At 47.4% G+C, this 14,755-nt stretch overlaps 1 protein-coding gene across 2 annotated transcripts in view; it reads right to left on the reverse strand.

Annotated features, from left to right (window-relative positions):
- Positions 1–5,915, reverse strand: part of ADAMTS3 (ADAM metallopeptidase with thrombospondin type 1 motif 3) — a 57,426-nt gene extending 51,511 nt beyond the window's left edge. For both annotated transcript variants that reach the window (XM_038136172.1, XM_038136173.1), the window contains exons 1-2: positions 5,622–5,915; positions 4,813–4,840 (exon numbers count right to left, since the gene is read on the reverse strand). In XM_038136172.1, the coding sequence (XP_037992100.1) occupies positions 4,813–4,840; positions 5,622–5,690 (97 nt within the window). In that variant the 5' untranslated portion in view covers positions 5,691–5,915. The remainder of the gene's footprint in view (positions 1–4,812; positions 4,841–5,621) is intronic.
- Positions 5,916–14,755: the final 8,840 nt, after the last annotated feature.

Genomic DNA, 14,755 nt, shown 5'->3' on the forward strand with positions numbered 1-14,755 from the left:
AGAAGCTCAATGGCACAACTCTCAGCCAAGGCAACGAGTCTTCAAGTAATTTCACACCAGTGGAAAACAAATCCGTTTCACATGAGTTTATCTTTTCAGTGAGACCTCTGTAATCTGGCAGCAATCAGGATAGTCGGTGTCCGATTTTCAGGCCGTAAGGGAAGGGCCAGATCAAGCTGTGAGCCACACTGCTGCTCTGAATGGGTCCAAGGCCCAAGCTTAAGCCTGTCTATCTGACTACGTGAGAGTTAAAAAGACATCTTCCACAAAAATAGTTATTTCCCTACTCCCTTCTTCCTGGGAGAGCTGGTGAAAGTAGTATCAGAGTGATACTACTGACAGTTTCATTCGAAGAGCAACCAGATCTGATAGCTCTGATGTCAGCACCAAGTGCCACTGAGAATTCCTCAAATAAATATACTTAATTAAGTGAGCTAAATTTCACCTGCTCCCAGCGTGCATCACACTTGATATGAGAATCAAACAGAGGAAAAGCTCAGTAGCCAGTTCCTCTCTCCTGGTAGCAAGGGCTGTTGTTTCAAGAGACTCATGCATTCAACGAGTACCTTCAGTAGGAAAACGTTCCTAACGGCTTCAGGGAACTGTTTTTAATATTCTTCCAGCCAGTTACTGAGGAATCTGACAGAAACACAACATGTGGTACTAGGAGGACGCACACATCTCAATTCTTTCACTATCAATATCTTACTATACAAATACTACATCCTAGGAATGTGAAAAGTCACTTCCAAGCCCATTGGTACCCCACATCCTACAGCCAGCAGCCACAGGGTGAGTTTCAGCAGCAGCCAACTCCACCTATTTTGCCGCACACCCACAAGATCAGGTTCTAAAACTGGCATCCTAATTAGGTCATTATCCTTAGGATAATTCCCACTTTAAACACTGGGAATTCTGAGCAGGATTGTTAATCTGTCCCCTTAGAGAAGGGACCAAATTAAAACTCTAAAGTCATTTTTATTAATTAGACACCAGACCATGCCCAGGAGACAGAGCTGCTGGGTTGTACATCCTAACTGGGTCAAAGTAAAAACACAGATCCTCACATTCCTGGTGCTTCAACACTGGGATTTCATTCCCAGGCTGACATTCCACCTTCCACCTCGCTGAGATTCCTCGTGGCATGTTTTCCTTTTTCTTTAAAGCAGGACATTCAGTGCCAGAGACCGCAGTCTGGTGACGGAGTTCTGTGCTCACCGCACGGCTGAGAGACTGCTCTGCACATCTTGCAGCAGAATTCCCACATTTCCACAGGCTGGGGGGAAAAACCCCGGCTATTTGGCTAATAAGAGCAGCCAGCTAGCCCCAAGAAGGCAGGAACAAAGGGTGGAAAATAAGAACTGTCAAGGTTTTGAGTCAGCGAAAGCCTTTTCCAGAGTCTGTAAATGCTGAACTAGAAGAGGAAATGCCTTTTGTTCAAAGACAATTAAAATTAAATGGGACATGACTGAATCCCAACGACATCTGAACTCCTCTGCTGACTTACATTACCCTTTTTCCACAAACTGCACGCTCTGAGGAAATGCTATCCCAGCTGTAGGTGCTCCCTTTGCTAAGCTACAATTTCAGAGCCGATCTGCTCTGCTCATTCAAAGCTGACAGTGCTGATCAGAGCAAGAGGAAAAGCACTTAACTGTAAATTTTCTTCATCCTTTTTTAAAATCTGGCCTTAAAGTGCTGCTCCAGTTGCACAATGTTTAGGTTGAAAGGAAGCACTTAAGAAGGAAGATCACATTCTTTCATTTCGTGCCAAAACATAATTAGCTAGAGAATGCCTCTGAAGAGAGCTGTCCGGGCTTTCTTTCCCCTCAAAACCTGGTGAAACTACAGAATTAACACCACTGCCTCACAAGAGCTGTCTCTGCACTGTACAACAGCTGTGCTCAACGGAGGTTGGAAAATCCTAAACTTCTTTTATCACCTACATTTGGAAAACCAGTGGTTTTTATGCATAAGATTCTCTGAAATACAGAGATCAAAAATCGTTCAGGTGCCTGTCCACAGCAGAATGCCAAATGCCTGAACATCCACCTGAGAAGATTTCAAAGGCACAGTCTATGTGGAAATCAGCGGCATCAGTGGAAAAGGAAGAATGTCTCAAAGTTCAAATTATTTTTCCATGTCTAGACCAAAATACCCACAAAAAGAAATGTGGGGACTCCAGGTAACATCCCACACACACGGGGGTCCTATTGCTGTGTCCCAGGCCATTCCGTAATGACACTTACAGGATGGGATGACCAGCAGTCTTCCAGAGCTTGGAAGATCCATTTGGATGTGAGGGTCAGGAAGCTCAGCAAAAGCACTGGATCTAAGGTGACATCTCCAGAGCATCACCATGGAATTTTCTGCCTGGAACTCACAAGCTGTGACCCAACCAAACTGCTGGATGGCACACAGAGCTTCACTGTCACAGACACAGCCCTGCAGTGGAAGCACTGGAGAAAACCCAGTCACCTGCTGCTATAGGGGTGAAGAGGACAGAGCTTCCATAAAGAGACTGTGCCACGCTCTGGGAGATCACGCTTCTGTCCCGCGGATGAGAGCACTGGGAGGAGCACAGAGCTGCTCTGGTCACTCAGCAAGGTGATGCTTAATAAGAGAGGATGGTGTGGAGACAACTGGACAAGCTCAGCAGGGGTTCTGTCATCAGCCTTTTCTGCTTCATTGCTGGCTGGTGGCTTCCAGAAACAACAGAGCAGTTTTGGTCCCTCTCAAGAATCTGGGTCGCTCCAGAATCACCATTTGCTCTGTTTGGCTGCCTTTAGGTGGCAGAAATGCCCAGAAAGAAAGAGAAGACAAGAAAGGGGGACAGATTCCTTGAGAATTCCCACTCAGCTCTGCACCTGATAAGGGATGAGGCTGCGTGGGATCTGGACATTGTAAGCTGGATGAATGAAAGCAAGGAGAGAGGTTGATGTGGGACATCTCTCTGGTGTCCTCATTCCTCTGCTTCACTGCCACCTGTCCCAGGGATACACACAGCTCAAGAGATGGCCGGTGCGTGTTTTTTGCAGCCTCTGCAGAGCTCCAGGTGTTTTGCAGGTGCTTCCTGCAGGTGGTGGGGCCCAGCACAGTTGTGCCACAGGTGTCTTCCAGAAGTGGCACAGAGCAGGGACAGAGCTCTGCTGCGTGGGAGGCGAAGGTGCAGCACAGCGTCAGCACCTTCAGGCTGAGTGACACACGACGACTTCCTCCTGACAGCTCCCAGGCACTGCAGCACTCTGTGCATGAATGCAGGCAATTAAGTGTGCTGATGTCTAACAAAAATAAACCCCTACGTGCCTTAATTTCCCTAGGTGACTTTTCAGGCTACAAGAAAAGATCAGCTGCTGTCAGAAGCCAGCCCTGGGCCGGCTCAAAGCACACGCCGCCAATGCGAAGCGATACTTCATGGGCACTCAGAAGTAGGACAGTGCATTTGCAGGTTTTACCTCCAAGTCATTACAGCTCTCAAGTGAGTAAGCCATGGTTTGAAGCTGTGGCTGCCACATCCCGGGAATGGGGCCGGGTTGGAAGGGGCTTGGAGTAACCTGGGATAGTGAAAGGTGTCATTGCCCATGGCCAGGGGTTTGGAATGAGGTGATTGTACAAGTCCCTTCCAACCCAAACCATTTTGGGATTCTATGGTTCTGTACTTTTTGAATCAGAATTTACAGGATCAAATTCAGCCCCAAACGTTCCTGACTACAGCAGTGCCAGGGCTGTGGAAGAAAGGAAGACGTTAAAGGACAAAAAGTTATTTTCCAGATTCAGGAATTCTGCCTGATGTACTGTGTAATTTAAAAGACACATTCCTATATAGCTTATGGTTTCCGAAATTCAAATACAATCCATTTCTCATGGAAAGGACTAGAAATAAAAGACAGGATCAGCATACCACTGGAAAAACCCTCTGTGTGCCAATTAACTTTAAATGTACCTCGCTGTCTCTGTTCCCATTATTCACTGATCACGGCAGAAACCAACCTAAGCCCAGAAGCTCACTGGTGCTAAGTGCCAGAACTGAAGTTGAGACAAGACCTCCAAAATTCACAGAAATGCCTGGAATTCTTTTCTGAACAAAAGCTGAACCAAAACCTCAGGGCTGGAGGTCCAACAGCAGCTGGAAGCAGAACTGCCTGGGGTCCATTCCCACCGCAGGAGAGCTCCAGAGAGCACTCGTGCGCAGGGACACGCACTCAGCACCGGGATGGTCAAAGACTCATTTCACACTGGCTTAGGGAAGCAGCACTGGGAATTCCCACTAATGCCCTGGGAATGCCAGCCTCCACATCCTTCCACTAACTCCTCCATCCTGTGGAGCACCCAGTTGCCAGTTCTGCTGAAATTTCAACTGTGGCTGTATCCTCTCAGTTAAAGGAAGATTTCTGTCTTTGGGAAAAGTCCTAGAGGCTGAAGTAAGAAGCACCCTGTGGGCACACAGAGGCACATCTCCCTTCAGCTCCCTCATGTGCCACTGACCCTGAACTCGCTGCACAGCACCTTCCTACCCAGGTCTGTCAGTTGACAAGGCAACAGTGAGCAGCTACAGATTTTATAACTTCGACCCGTTTGTATTTCAGAAGGGAAGCACAGACACATAAAGATGCAAAACCGCAGCACGAGAGGGCATGCAAATTCAAGCCGTGCCACGTCACTGCAACTACAAACCCTTCTGGGTGGCACTGGTGGGGGGTGCACGGGGAATGCCTGCCTGCATACAGATCATTTCTCCAGAAATAACGAGTCTTTGAGCTAACTTCTTTTATTTCTGTCTTGATAGTAGGAATAATAGCTAAAAAGACTTACCTCTTTGGATCTGCTGTTCTTTACCAGCCTGCAGAAGAGAGAAGAAAAACATGCACAAAGTTGTTAGTGTAATTACTATGCAATGGGGAATGGCAGAAGGCTGAAAAATCACTTGGTCTGTGCTGCATTATTTTATATGTTTCTTCATTTGGTTTCCAGGGATGGGAGTTCTTCCTTAACTGAATAAACAGCTGTTCCCCCCAATACACTAACGGAGACCATAGCAAGTTTAACACAGATAGAGCTGCTAAGCAATCCTGATTCTGAATGACCCGTTCTATACGTTATGACACTGTGCCAAAAAGTAAGTTTGGTGGCCAAAGAGGGGATTTAACAGCAGCAAAGCGATGAGCTCCAAGAAGCACGGGTGCTAGGGCAGAGAGGAAGCAGTGAGCTGACAGCTCTTTGTATCTCGGCTAGAGAATGGGAAAGCCAACTGGACCGCAGTGACCGCGGGAACGGTGGCAGTGATCCGACGCCACGGTCAGCTCACTGCAGGCTCGGTACTTGCTCTTGCCAGGAATAGGGGACCTAGGGGCATAGGATCCAGAGGGAAAGGACCCAGGGGCTGCCGCTGCGGGATCCAGCCCGGGCCGGGGATGCCGTGTCCGGTTCCAGGCTGCTTGGATGCCGCGGTCCGCAGCACAGCGGCGAGCGGAGAGCCGCCCGTCCATCTCAGTCTGTCCTCGCCCCGGGCCGGTACCGCGCGCGGAGCCCGGGGCAGCGCGGGGACGAGGGAGGAGCCCGTGGGGCAGCGCGGAGGGCAGGGGAGGGCAGGGGTCCCCCCGCTCCCTCTCTGTCTCACTCACCTGCCGGCCGGGCGCAGCGCGGGCCCCCAGGAGCGCGGCTGCCACTAGCCAGAGGGGCAGGAGCACCATCCCGAGGCGGCCGCCCGCGCCCCGGCCCCGGCCGCGCTCCGCCCGCTCCCTCCTCCTGCCGCTGCCTTCCCTGCCTCCGGCGGCGGCTCCCGGGGCCGGGGCCGGCTGGGCGGGCGGAGAGGCGGCGGGTCCCCCGCGCCGCCTGTTGCTGTGCGCCCGCCGCGACCCGCGGCGCTGATAAACCCGCGGCGGCTCCGCCTCCGGCCGAGCCGGCGCTCCACGTCAGGCACGGCCCGGCCCGCCGGGGAACCGCCGGGGAAGCCGCCCGGCTCCGCGCACAGACGCGCCGAGGCACTAACCCTGTCGCTGTGCTCCCGCTGCATCCTCGGCGCGCCCCGCCCTCGCTCCGTGCGCCTGAAATCCCCCGAGAAATAACTTTCCTGTCCGGCCGGCCATCCATCCATCCATCCATCCATCCCACCCACCATCACTGCCTGCATCAAACCCTGGCAGGGACTCCCAGAGCTGCTCTCCAGCCCGGCACCACATCCTCAAGCTCCCATATTTCCCATTAACCCAATGCAACAGCTACAGTCTTACAGTCCCAGAATGGTTTAGGTTGGAAGGGATCTTAAAGCTCATCTCATTCCAATCCCCTGCCATGGGGGCCTCTGGACTGGGCTGCTTCAAGCCCCATCCAACCTGGCCTTGAACACTTCCAGGGATGGGGCAGCCACAGCTTCCCTGGGCAGCCTGTGCCAGGGCCCCAGCATTCTCATGGTAAAAAAACTTCTTCCCTATATGTAACCTAAACTGATGCTGATTCAGTTTAAAACCATCACCCCATGTCCCACCTCAGCAGCTCCCAAGGTCCCACTAGACTGGAGTCTCACCACAAAGCCCTTTCTCCCCCCACCAGCTGGGAGCTCGGCACACCACACAAAAGGAAATGGTGCCTGGCCTGGGCAGAACCCAAAATCCACTCGCACAGCCCCTTCCACAGACAGCAATGTGCACAAGCACACTCTGTACACCTTCATTTCCCCAGAAGATGCCATGCAGTTGAAGCTGTGCATAACCAGTTGGTGACGGACTCCAAGGGGGAAGCAACTTTCCAGGAGGCAGAGATCAACCACTACGACATCCCTGAACACCAGCAGTGGTCAACTGAGCCTGAATTTTTTCAGGGTCAGAATTAGCCAGTGTTACAAACATCTGGATCCTAAAATCCAGTTAAAAACCTCTGTTGTACCTTGTGCGTTACCACTCCTGTAAAACATCACAACTCACCACTATCAGTTTCTGCTGGCCTCACGTAGCACAAACACATGATCTGCTGCTGCTAAATGTTCTCAGAATACATGTGACAGCTTAAGTAGAATTTTTAAGTTGACCTCCCTGCCAGAATCATTGTATCAACATGAAAAAGAAAATACTGGTTCTACTAAATCCAACTTGTGTCACAGCAACATTGAAGAGGACGAGATACCTCAAATATTCCAACCACAGCAGCCCCGCTGTTTCAGAGGACACAGGTCTTTAACTGCACCATATTGCCTCACAAAGCAAACAAAACAAAAGGAATTTTCCTGAGAGAGTGGGAATGTATCTGCTATTACAAGTGTACAGTCATTTCTGCACCTAAAACACGAAGCAGCCTGTCACATTCAGCACCAGCAGCTGCACAGAGCCTCTTCCGGGAAAGCCCAGAATCGGAAATGCTGAGGTACTGTCAAGCGCCAGCTCCATAATTCTAAATAAAAAAGTATTTCACTTACATGCAGCTATTCCCTGTTCTACTTCCCTCGTGGATGTTCACTTGGTGACCTCCAACCTGACTTACGGCACACGGCTCAGACCCTGCACACAGGCTGGCTGCCCTGCTGCGTTGTCTGTAATGTGACACACCTGTGTGCTGCAAAGCACCTGCTTTCTGCGTGGTGAAACCATGAACGCGCACAGTCCCAGGAGTTTTGTTCAGGCTAATTACAGGGGCACTTCAGGGAATCACAGGATCACAGGCTGGCTTGGGTTGGAACAGACCTTAAACCTCTTCTGGTCCCAAAGCCCTGTCATGGGCATGGACACCTTCCGCAGGCACAGGGATACAAAGTTCTATGCTCTTAAAGACATTATTGCAAGTGCTAATCAGTGACCTCCTAATTATTAAACTGTGCCAAACTGGTTTAAAAAGTTTCTAAATGTCAGAGAAACCACGATACACAACAGACAAATCTGGGGGCCAGGGCAGATACTCTGTTTTGTCATCTACCAAAGGCTTGACAGAATTGTAAGAAAGCAAATATAAAGTGTTAAAATTAGATGCCCGATTATTTCCATTAAGAAAGCTCAGCGTGTGTGTTACAATCCTGTAACACAAGTAAATCAAGGCAGGATTTGAAAGATGAATTAAAGACATTTCTCATCTCCAGCAGCCCAGTTTGGCACACTATTACCAGAGAAATCATAGATTTCTTGTGTGTATTTCTAGCCCGTTACACATACATATGCATATATGTATTTACATATGTGTATACATATATAGAGCTGTTAAAATCTGTTAGGCATTTGCAATTCTAAAATCCCTCAGATGGGCTTTCTGCATCTGTGCAACCTTGGCTGATGCACGAGACTGACAGCCACAAATATTTCATGAACCCAGACTGGGGCCTGAAGCAAAGAGGCACTGAGCTCTGTCTGGAAGGCTTTGCACAGGGCCAGGGGAAGGATTTGGCAGGGATAATACTCAGGGGAGCAAAACATGGCATCCATTACCTGATCTGGAACATAGTCTCCATGAGGTCCCACATCCTCTTGCAGCAGAGGGGTCTGCAACAAAACAATTTCAAAGTCAGGCTTAACTGGAGCAAGAATTCCAACTGAGAGAATTTAAAGGATATTGCCTCTGTGGAACCACGAGAAGGTACTGATCAGGAGTTCTTGCAATGCTATTTAACCCAAGCTTCAAATATTCATTTTTTGAGACAAGCCCTTTGTAAACTCAACTACAACATCTAGCAGGAATATTTATAGTGTAACTTAAACACAACATCTAGGAATAATAGCTGTCATCCAGGCAAATCCCAGTCTTCACTGGTCCTGCCCATACACGTTCCAATGCTCAGTTTTGCAGTGACATTTCCTGATATTTAGGAATCATTACACTTTATTGAGTTTCTGATCTACATATGCATTTGATGACCTTTCTTCATAGGAGCCCGTTGGGAAGGCATCAGTTCTGTTCCTCCTGCTGAAATATGTCTTTGGTGCCAAGACCCGAGTACCCTGAACGACCGAGACCTCGTGCCTCAGGTCCTCCTTCTCCATGGAGCCCGCCTGGATGGAAATATAACACAAGGATGGAATCCCCTGAGAGGGAGGTGACTGGGGACTCAGATCCTGCTCTGTGACACACCAGAGCACGTGACCACGACCTTCTCAGGTTTCCAGCCTTACTGACAGGGAGAATTTACGAGATCCAAATTTTATGCTCTGAAGCACTGCCGCTGCCACGTGGAAACCCACCTCCTCCGGCTGCCCCAGCCACAGCTCCAGCCGTGCATCCCAAGGGTCCCAAAACCCTTTTGGCTGCGATACCACCGCTCAGATTTGAGCCTCGTTTGCCACCCAGTGACTTGCTATTTGATTTCCAAACCTGCCCTGAAAGCTTTTCTTGGCATGATGTGTGTAAGAAGAAGATCCCAGTACCAAGGTGTCAGACAGAGACTGCCAGACTGTGCGTGAAACCCAAGCACTCCATAAAAGACAATGCCTCTCATTTCTCCTTCATGGTGCATTAAAACTGGGAATATTAAACTGCACAACCATATTTAATTGTTTTAAAGCCACTATTAACCTAGCAGGTTGTTAAATGAAGAAATACAGCACACCTATTATTTATAACAAAGCAGAGCAAGATTTATGGCCAAGATTTAACCACAAGACACAGGAAACTGGAGAGAAAAAATGTGAGATGTGCAAATTATAGTTAAAAAACACATTGTAAAAAAATCTAAATTAAAAGAAGCAGTGTTTGTGAATTTTGTATAATTAGCATACGCCATAAAATTGTTCCTACTCTGAGGTGATGAACTTTAAAACAATGTGTGCCAAATAAAATGCAATTAAACCCACCCTGAATCTTCAAAAAAAAAATGATAACCCTGTTCCACGTCTAGGTTAACACTTGATTTGATGATTCAAAGGTCTTTTTCATCCCAAACAATTCTGGGATTCTATGTTCATTTCCAGCTGGCTTCACCAGCTCAACACTATTCCTTTGTAACTTAAAAAGTGCTTTGGTTTTAGTCACATTCTTAGAGAAGTTTTGGGGAGGGGGATGACTGCAGAGAAAGAAAGGGAATATATTTTCAGTGGTTGCTTTTCTGTCATTGATCCACACAAAACACATTTCCATACAGAGGGAGGGAGGGAGGGAGGGAAGGAGGTTGCACACTTCAGCACTCCCTTACCTCTCAAATGCAATGAAAATCAACTTGCTTGGCATGATTCCCTAAACCCAGAAAAGGCAGGAGCTGCACCACAGAAATGAAAAATGAAAAGTAAAATTCAGTAATATCCTGTTGAAAATCAGTTCCCTAAGCAATGGGAATGGCTGATTCAGCTCCAAATCACAGCTCCTTACTCCAAGGAGCCCCGATGTTACCTGATTACCCCACAAAACACTCCAAACCCATCCTGTCAGTAGTTTTTGTCACTTCTATTTCCTTGAATTTATTCCAGAAGGTCATTCCACGACACAAGAACAAGCACAGCCGTGGATGGCTGCCAGCAGCGCCTTCGGCCAGCATTTGAATAAGCACTGCAGCTGGATCCCAAGGGACAACGCTGCCCCTGGAAGCTGCCAGCTGCTCCCAGGGCACACTGAGCAGGACCAGGGGAAGGCACAGACTGCATCCAGCCTAACCATAACCCTATACACCAGCTTGGCATTTTATTGTATCAGTGTCTGTGAAGAGACAAACCATAGTTGATGCCACTATCTTTCCACTAAATGCATCTTGGCTTTACAGCTGCAACCCTGCAAAGGATGCCAGGACAGAGATCCCCTGGCTCTCTTAGCCCTCCTGAAAATCCTGGCCAGGAGCTGTGTACACAGATTCTTCCAATTCACACGCTTCCTGAGAAAGTGTACAGGCAGTCAAGAATTACACTTTGCCTTCTATTTGCTGGGACACTTCCAAATCACTTCCATTTCCAGAAGGAATTAAAACAGGTGCTTTGTCTCTGCAATGCAGCTTAAGCTGAAGTCCTGATACCACTTGCCGCTCTCACATGGGGTCGTGGTCATTAAATATTTAAGCCAAAACAAGAGTAAGTTGAGAGGAGAGAGCAGCAAGTTTAGCAGATAAACCCCTGCCTCCCCAGAGTCCCCTTCTCCACTCCCTCCCGAGGGGGCTCCAGCTGCTTTAAGGGCTCAGCAGAACCACGAGGCACAACCCCAAATGCTGTTTAAAAACCAGAAGCTTAAATGAAAATGAGAGCTGAGCTTCTGACCTCACCTAGGGTCACCTCACCACGTCACAGACGGGGTTATTTCCAGGGCAGCATGTGAGAGCTTTCACTGCAGCAGCTTCAATAGGACTTTGCCTGTGGATTAATGGATGACTTTGGCTTCTCTTTCTTACCAGCCTTTACAATTCAGGAGAACACACAGAGCATTTCTTCTGCAGCAGCTGAGTAAAAAGACAAAAGTGAGCTAACCTCCTGACCTGCAAAATAACCTCATGGAGAAATCCATTCAACAGAGCAGCTTGCTGTTCCTGGGAAAAGGAAAAGCAGAGGAAACAATACCTTGGATGCTGTTTAAGAGGGGAAACGACCACAGCAATATTTTTGCTCAACTTCTAGGCAACTTTTAAGAAAAGTAGAAGCAGCGGGGACTTCCAATCCTATGCACCAAAGGAGGAAAAGGGAGACCTTGTGCAGAAGGAACACGCATATGTTTGGCTTCAAGTGTATAAATGTATATAGAAATCCCAGGGAGTTAAAGGAGGCTACTCCGAGAGCTCCAGTTCCAGGGTGTGACACAGCCCTGGCATTTTCCAGGGTGAGCTATGGCACAGGGGCTGCAGCTCCAGAAACCCCTGGGACAGCACGGGATGGCCAAACATGCTGATCTGCATTTGAAGAAGGACTACAACACTACATATGGTATTGTTTTAGGATTTCATTTACACTCCAGCCTGTTTGCAACAAATTGCAGGACAATACCTGAAATTCTCCTCAAGTTCATGGTGCAGTTACACATAGGTAAGCATGCACATGAAACCGTGTGGGGAAATATGTATAAAGATATTTTTCTTTGTTGTTTCCTGCTTCTTTTCTGTTGGCTAGTCAAGGTCATCAGTGTTTATGACCTCAAACACAGCAGACAAGCATACATGCATACCATGTTGTTCTAAGGAGGCATGATTAAAATCCATTTTAAAAGCTAAGCATTGAACTTCAAAGGTGAAGACAGCTTCTATTGAAACTCCTCACGTTAATGGGGGTGATGATCTATGTCCTAGCTCCCCACTCTTTTGGGGGTTTTACACTGCACTTTTGCTTTGTAAGATAACTATATGGAGAAATATTTAAAAATACAGTTGGTTATCAATTTACGTGGTTTGCATACCTTTATCCAGACTGGAATATTCAGTATCAATGGCCCCTGGCTCCAGGAGGTGCCCTACAGCTGTCCCAGCAACACAACATTTCCCTTTGAAAACAATTAAAAACTGCAAAGCATCTGATGACTAAGAGACACAGGTCTCTTTCTGTCCAGTATAGTTTCTGATAGGATACACACGATCAAGATCAGCATAATGAAGGCATTTCAGTCTCTCCTCTTTCCATTTTATTTCCCAAATGAAATCATGGCGCATTTTGCCAAGTCTAACCAGCAATACCATTTTCCCCTCAATGACAAAGCCTCGCACCTCAGGGTTAAGACTTCCTAGGCTTGACCTGCATTTCTTCCCAGCAGCTTCCTTTAAGCTCAGTTTTAATTCAGAGAGCTCCTACAACAGCTAGAAGCAAGAGACCACAGTTTTAAATTGTCTTGTCTCAGCAGTCTCTTCTCACATTCTTATTTCTCCACCCTGCCAGGAAAAGCAGGAGAGAATAGGAAGAAAGGCAAGTGCCCAAGTAGTAATGGAGCCTGATCCTTGCAGGCTCCTATCACATGCTTGTGAGCCCTCACGGGGACTTTTCCTTGAGCCTCAAGTTGTGTGCCAAGTCACACATTGGTAGGGGCTCTGATACCTGTGTGAAATTAATAGATTGGGCAGAGTTCAGCCAATGAACTCAGAAGTTATGGAGGAACAACCATGAGCCCAGGGGCCCAAGCACTCGGCTGCTTTCAGTGACTTCAAGTAATCATGACCCAAGTATAATTAAAGCATAGTCCTTACCTGCATTTCTTAACTGTTCCAGCTTTAATTTGGAATCTTTGCCTTCCCATGGTCTATCTGCACCCTCCCCTCAGCCTCCCACTCTGTGCAGCAGGTTTTGTAAACAAAAAAACCTTTCAGGACAAGGTACAGGACGAGGTACAAAACTCAAGTGTAGCATCTAGCCTCAAATGGCAAGTTCATCCTCTGAGGCAATTCAAGCCAAATTTAAAATATCAGTAACTGCTATCACCTGTTTGCTCCACTCCCTGCCAGCGTCCTTCACCTGGTTATCCCAAGTCAGAGCCTGAGGAAGAGTTCCATGTCCTTTACTGAAATATCCAAATAAACAGAATTTGTAACCATGGAATCTTATTAGCAAAGAACTGCATTTTAGAGAAAAAAAATCTATTTTAATTTCAAATGAAGAAAGAACTTAGCCTATCACTATTCAGTGTAAAATAAAATAGCTCTCATTTAATGATTCTCCTAGAGTGCCATGTAGCACAAAACTTCTTCTAGTCTCTTAATTTACTACTTGCTGCCTTGCTGCTTTGTGGAAGAGACACTTGACACCAGAGTCTTTTCACAGGATTCATTCTACACACAACTGAAAATGAAATCAGCACAGGTAAAAGAGGGAATTCAAACCCCGGGCTAAGTGAGTGGCATTACAGCTTGTGGGATCCACATTCCAACCAGACACACTCTGTAGTTCAGCTCTGGGACACGGGCTGACCCCTTTCCCTTCCTGCTTACACTTGGGTCCTGTTTCTCCAGTGTAACAGTGGACTTGGCTGAAGGGAATTGTCCAGCCTCAGCTGCTGGAGCAGGTGCAGGTGAGCCAACCAGGGCAGTGCAAAAAAACCCCAGAGGTGATGGAGAACAGGAGCAAGAAGATAAGGAGTATCAGCCAGCCAGGTAAGGGGAGGAGAGAGCAGAACACAGCTAAGTGTGTCACCCCCTGGCAGGAGGTGAGGCTAGGTGCTCACTCAGCCAGGAAAAAGAGTAGAAATTGCCACTTCTGAGTGCTAGGCACTGCTTCTTGGTGTGTCCTTTCATTCCACAGCAGAGCAGAGATCTTACCTGGAAACACCACAGGAGCAGGCGATGTAAAACTTCCTTGTGGGTACCAAATAGCAAATCAAGTGTCTTTCAGTCATCCTCAGACCCATAGCAAACTAGGAAGTTCCCCATAAAGGATGAAGCCATCCTTCAGTCCCATAGGTCATGGTGTTTGTAATTGCCCTACAAGAAATACAGGAGCAGACTTTCCATTTTCCTTCATAAAAACAAATTACTTCCCAAACTTTAGGCTTATCACAAGTTGATTATTTAAACTTTCTTCTTCAAACCTTATAGGGAAAGCTGAAAAAGCAATCACATAGAACACCAAAACTTGACTGAAATCTCAGCACTTTTTGGTCATTCTCAGGAATTTTTAGCTTGCTTTGGCCTGGCAACAGGCAAACGGTAACACCACTTTTATCTTCTGCAGTAGATTAACTCCTTGTCCTTTGCAGGTTTTACTGAATCTAACACCTTACAGACAAATACAATAAAAAGTGCAGAATTGTATCTATTTTTCTTTACAGCTCCATAAAGGTCTGTACTACACATGATTTAAACAGCAAAACCACTCATCAGCTCAGGTCATTTAAAAGGTTTTTAAGTGCTGGACCAAGTTTATAGTAAAGCTTTCCTATGCTGCAATCTGGCTGTAACTGC

Source organism: Motacilla alba, chromosome 4 (genome assembly GCF_015832195.1).
Source record: "Motacilla alba alba isolate MOTALB_02 chromosome 4, Motacilla_alba_V1.0_pri, whole genome shotgun sequence".
Lineage (NCBI taxonomy): Eukaryota > Metazoa > Chordata > Aves > Passeriformes > Motacillidae > Motacilla > Motacilla alba.